Raw genomic sequence first — 6,000 nt, 5'->3', positions numbered from 1 at the left:
TCCGGAAGCATCAGATGCCACTGTCTCCACGTTTGAGAGAGTGTGGGACAATATATACATGCAATATTATAATTAAGATGAATGCCCTCTGCTTACTAACGAAGAAATTAATATATTATATATTATATATTATATATTATATATTATGAACAAAGGATGATGATGCCCTTCTCATCAGTCACCACTTCGCTGGGCCAATTCTTACTCTCCACGCACTGATTAGATAGTTGAGATAAGAATTTAACCATCCATAAACAGTAATTTGCATTAGCTGAAATGAAATTAAGTTAATTAACGATCGATCTGAGAGAGTAAGTGTACGTAAAAAGTACAAACAGAAAGTGTTCCAAACCTTATCTCCCAAAATTCCATTGTCTTCTATATATTTGGCTCACCTCCCTTCCTTCTTTCCTGTCTCTGACATGGGAGTTATGGCATGCCCACAATCTAATTGCAACTCGAGGAATGAGTATCCATCCGAGTCTAACCACCATGAATCCGGGTTAAAGCTGTCCCTTCTTTCCCAACGAAGCCTTCATGAACAATTAACGATTGATCAATCAGTTCCTTCCCTCTCCTACTCACAATCCCAACAGCAACAACAATATCTTATTTCCAACACCCACCACCACTGTCTAGCCACTCTCAAAGGCCATAACTCATACATATCCTCTCTCACCCTTGCCGGAGAATTCCTCTATACCGGCTCTTCCGACAGAAAAATCCGTTCCTGGAAACAAAACCCTTTACTCTCGGATGAATCTGATCATGAAAGTCCGATATTTAACAATCTGGTAGCTGCTGGGAAGGGTGCAGTGAAGTCCCTGGTGGTTCATGCCGACAAACTATTTAGTGCTCATCAAGATCATAAAATTCGGGTTTGGAGAATCGACAGCCATGAACCTGATCATCACCAGAAGTACACGCATTTAGCCACACTTCCAACACTTGGTGACCGTGCGTTTAAGATCCTGATGCCCAAGAACCAGGTTCAGATACGAAGGCACAAAAAATGCACCTGGGTTCATCACGTTGATGCTGTGTCTGCACTTGCTTTATCAGAGGATGAATCCCTTCTCTACTCCGTTTCATGGGATCGGACGCTAAAAATTTGGCGAACAAAGGACTTCAAATGCTTAGAATCCCTGACAAACGCACACGATGATGCCATAAACGCTCTGGCATTATCTAACGATGGACATGTTTATACTGGCTCGGCGGACAAGAAAATCAAGGTGTGGCAGAAAAACCCAGGAGATCAGAAGATCAAGCACTGTCTAGTTGCAACACTGGAGAAACACAACTCGGGGATAAATGCATTGGCTCTGAGCAGTGATGGGTCTGTGTTGTACTCTGGTGCATGCGACAGATCCATAGTGGTATGGGAAAAGAGCAGTAATGGCGGCAGCATGGAGGTGTTGGGCGCGCTTAGAGGCCACACAAACTCCATATTATGCTTGGCTGTTGTGTCTGATTTGGTTTGCAGTGGCTCAGCAGACAGAACTGTTAGGATTTGGAGAGGTTTCGACAGAAACTACAGTTGTCTGGCAGTTTTGGAAGGGCACAGAGGTCCAGTCAAGTGCTTGACTGCAGCAACGGATCATCATCGTTGCGACACAGCTAAAAAAGCTTACATCGTTTACAGCGGTGGTTTGGACTGCGACATTAAGGTTTGGCAGGTTTTAGTTCCTATTGATCATGATGATTCCTTAGAAGAAGAATCCTCCTTCTAACGGTATTCCGTAGACAATCCAAAGTTCCAAAGTGAGGGTGTCTACTTCCTTCCCTTTTTTCTTTTTCCCCATCATTTTTTTTTCTCTCTCCCGTCTCAGTCTGCTTTCTTCATTGGAATATTGTATTATTAAACTACTGTACAGGAAAGGTTTGAAGGTAATTAATGACGGTCACGGCCAATGAGGCATTCCGTCTTCGCAGAGAATTAGTCTTTCTTTGGGTGCTTATAATCAACTAATACTGATTGAAAGACCCAATAAACTATGATGATCATCAGATATTTGATACTGTTGTCTTTTTCTAATCGGTTGCTACAAGTTTTTTACCCAATTGTTTACCATCTCCGACATTTATAATTTCCGTGACATGATTACCTTTGCTTATTACGTTCATATTCCTCCATACAATATTTGGTGTTTAATCAATTTACATTTGGATTCTATTGATCATTGGCCTGTCTATCTTCCCAAACCTCAAGAATTCTTGAACTTCTCCATTCTGAAAAAGAAGAAACATCCGCACAGTATTCCATATATATATATATATATATACCTTTTATCATTTTTCTAGCCTTGCATATTGGTGCATGATACGAATTCTAGCAGAACTGTTGATGGTGCCTAATGCCGGCAGTCATATAATGTCAACATAAGTTGGACAAATAGCTAGCTTTCCTTGTGGAGGAGTGAAGTTTGAGCTTTCCAAACATGGAAGCAAGATTAGTTCAGGAATTTCTCTTCTTTTTGTTCTTTCTTTCAAACTTTGTTGGTTCTTGACGATAACCCTTAGAGCTTCCTTGTCGACCATATCTTGCAGACCTGAGATATACCGACCGGCCTGAGTTTCATTTTCCTCCGAGTGCGGAAAATATCTTGACTGTACGTAATGGCATCCTTTCAGTACTACTGTTTCACCAAAGGAAATATCATCTTTTTGGTCCTCGTAAAGGCTGTTGTGACTGAAATCGAAGCTAGCTTAGGTAAAAAGTCTGAAATATAATATATCACTGTTACTGTTTCGAATTCTTTTTCCTTTTAGGCCCCGTTTGTTCCCAAACCCAACTCAGTATCCTCACTTTAAACTCCATCAACCGTCCAGACACCCCAACTTGACTCAGCTCACTTCATGAATTATATCTGGATGATTTTTTGTTCAAGTTATGGGAGGCAAAGGTTGGAACTTGGGTTAGATTTTTACGCACTCCACGTTGGCAACTCCACAGATATGAAAAATGATGTACAATTTATAAGTGAATGTTAGGTGAGGAAGTGTCAAGTCACTGCATCCTTCAATTGATTCCATTGATGTTCCCGGCCTTTACGCTGCTCCTAATTTTTTAATTTCATGGTTTACACGTTCCTACGTACAGAACTTTCATTTTAATTAAATCGATTATCCTTGGACATACCTTTTACACCCTCAAATTATTTTTTGTTAAAGATATAATTAAAGGCAGCATCATGAAAGCTCCTTTCTTTGAGAGAGAGAGAGAGAGAGAGAGAGAGAGAGAGCACATACCTTTCATACCTTATACCTGATCTGTGTATGGTATTGATAAGCCATTGAAACTTTTTCTTTTCTAGAAGAAGTAATTGATTGGTGGGACTCAAATAAGACAAAGGTCAATAAAGTCTGGATTAGTGAACGGTGAAGGTCACACTCAATAAATATCACCTTTCTAATATTGTCCATATTATCAACTAAAGTCGGATTTTTTAAAATATATATCTACAATCAATATAATAAAGGATGACTTAAAATAAGCCATAAAAACAAAATAATTGATCAACTATACACCTTTCCGTTCATAGATAGTGAGTAATGTTAGATATAGTTATGAATTATGTAAATATTATATATTTTATTTAAAAAAAAGTAGAATAAGTTTATAATTAAAAAATTAATTTTTTCATGTGACCGGTCCTATATTTACTTTAATTTTTTTAAAAAAAGTGCAACATTTACAACCTTATCTAGCATTACCCTTATATTAAAAAAATAAAAAACCAAAGTTTACCTCTAACACACGAAAGCTACTTAAAGTTCAACGTGATTCTCGTGGTGATCAGGTACTTAATTCCAGAGTACTTGAGATATAGATATGTTTGGTTAAGAGAAAATTTTGAGAATTTTTGAAACCTTTTTAAAGTTTTTTTTAAGATATATTGTTTTCTAGATCTTCCGAAATTAGTTTGGAAAATTTGAATAAGACCTCATTTATTTTTAAAAATGAGATGAAATGAATTGAAATTAAAGTTAAAAGTTAAATAAAATATTATTAAAATATATTATTTTTATATTAAAATTTAAAAAAATTAAATTGTTTATTTTATTACATAGAGATTTAAAAAAGTTAAAATGATAAGATGAGATGAAAAATTTTGTAAAAGTGAACAGCCAAATTTTTTTGAAATATATTTTGTATCAGAATTTGTGAAAATAGACAAGGAGACATGCAGTGTTGATTAAAAGTTGTTTACATATAATCTTCTTCTAATAGATTTTGTTTAGTCTTTATAAAAGTTGTTTTTGGTTTTTATATTTTATATTTTTCACTAAATTCTAGACATGATTAAATAAAAAGTTCTTTTTGAGATTGAAATAAAAAGTTGAAAACCAAAAGCATTAAAAAAAAAAAAAAAAAAGAGTTCACCATAGAAATGAAGTAGTGTATTAATTTTAATCGGTATTTATGATGAAGTATAGTTTATAAAATGGCCTAAACACCGCTCAAAATCTGGATAGTTATATTTTGATCCGTACATAAGAAATTTATATGGTTGTTTGGTAATTGCCTTGCTATAACCTTGCAAGAAAGTTTGGATAATAAGTTAAGATGTGATAAAAATTAAATATAAATAAAATATTATTTTTTAATATTAATTTTATTTTAAAATTTAAAAAAATTAAATTATTTATTATATTTTATATGAAAGTTTAAAAAAATTATAACGATTAGATGATATAATATGATACGAGAGTTTAAAAGCTCTCTCAATTTAAACAACCCTTAAATATGTTTCGATTTTAGCGGGTGAATCCTCATGTCTACAGAGAAAAAGTAGATAATGATTTATAATTGTATGAACTACGTTTAAAAAAAATTAAAAATCAGATTTTGAACTTATGTTAAATGAATTTTTTTTTTTTTTTTTTAACAATGATGTAATTCTTTAATTTAACTCTTTAACCGCACTTATTGACATCATACACGTTTACAAGCAACTGTCGCTATTTAATATGAAACCACTTAAAATATATCACATCACGTATGATCGAAGATGGTAAATAAATTGTGAAAGATCAACATTTCTTTTTTTAACTCCATATCCAGTTATTCGTAACAAAAAGAAATGGGCATGCCATTCAACTGAAGTGACTTGTCCAAGGATTTGTAGGCAAGGAAGATAGAGAACCCAAAAGGAAAAAGGAAGAAAAAGAAAAGAAAGAGTAAATAAATCAGACGAGATTAAAAAAAGAAAAGAAAAAAAAAAGAAACGAAAGACTCTGATAATAATTGAAGTTTATGGGCCCATGAGAGAGGATTAAAATGATGCATTATAGAGGACAAACCCAGATCAGTAAGATTTACTTGCATTAAATATTCTCTACAATCATACTTTCGGCAGGAGTTCAATATGTGGCAGCCTAATTTAGATCTGCCTGATAATCTTCACCTTTGGTTATACTCTAGAATTATGATAATATAGAATTAATGGTTGGCCCATTTAACTAATTGCATATATGTAGGGGAAGTTAGGTAACAGTCATTGTTCCCAAGCTGTTTTAACCTAAGTTCTTTTTCTTTACATATATTTTTTTGTTATTTTCAAAGATCTACTTCTCTCAAGAGTTGACCATCGAAAAATAACATAATTATTTTGACCTAGATCCACAAACTAGGATAATATTGTGTCCATGTGTCTGATCTTGAGTGATTGCAGAATTATTTTAATCACTACTTTTAACCTAATTATTTTGAACAAGTGATTGTGTTTTTCTCGTTGAATTCAATATTGGTAAATGGTCCAAATAAAAGAATTAAGGTGTTCCAGTTATAAGCAAGGACTTTCAAATGTAAGATCATTGTAATGGAAGATGTCGCAGGGGACCATGTTGGGTAAAGGCGGACACAAAACTAATATGTGCCTTTAAGCATGATGTGTGTGTGTGTGTGTGTGTGTGTGTGTGTGTGTGTGAGAGAGAGAGAGAGAGAGAGAGAGAGAGAGAGTGTAACATGCAAACCTAGAATTTAGGTTAATTCAG

The 6,000-nt window shown here is 34.2% G+C and overlaps 1 protein-coding gene across 1 annotated transcript; it reads left to right on the top strand.

Annotated features, from left to right (window-relative positions):
- The first annotated feature begins 280 nt into the window (after window positions 1-280).
- Window positions 281-1,939, top strand: LOC122280753 (protein JINGUBANG-like). The gene has a single exon (XM_043091763.1). It carries the CDS (start codon window positions 423-425, stop codon window positions 1,731-1,733), a length of 1,311 nt encoding a protein of 436 aa, XP_042947697.1. The 5' UTR covers window positions 281-422; the 3' UTR covers window positions 1,734-1,939.
- Window positions 1,940-6,000: the final 4,061 nt, after the last annotated feature.

Source organism: Carya illinoinensis, chromosome 11 (assembly GCF_018687715.1).
Source record: "Carya illinoinensis cultivar Pawnee chromosome 11, C.illinoinensisPawnee_v1, whole genome shotgun sequence".
In the NCBI taxonomy this organism is placed as follows: Eukaryota; Viridiplantae; Streptophyta; class Magnoliopsida; order Fagales; family Juglandaceae; genus Carya; species Carya illinoinensis.
Note: the sequence above shows the minus strand (reverse complement) of the source record. Positions and strands in the feature narration are given on the sequence as shown.

What these genes read in the sequence shown, in the direction of transcription:
- LOC122280753 (XM_043091763.1), top strand. Translation starts at nt 423, where the DNA reads ATGGGAGTTATGGCATGCCCACAATCTAATTGCAACTCGAGGAATGAG.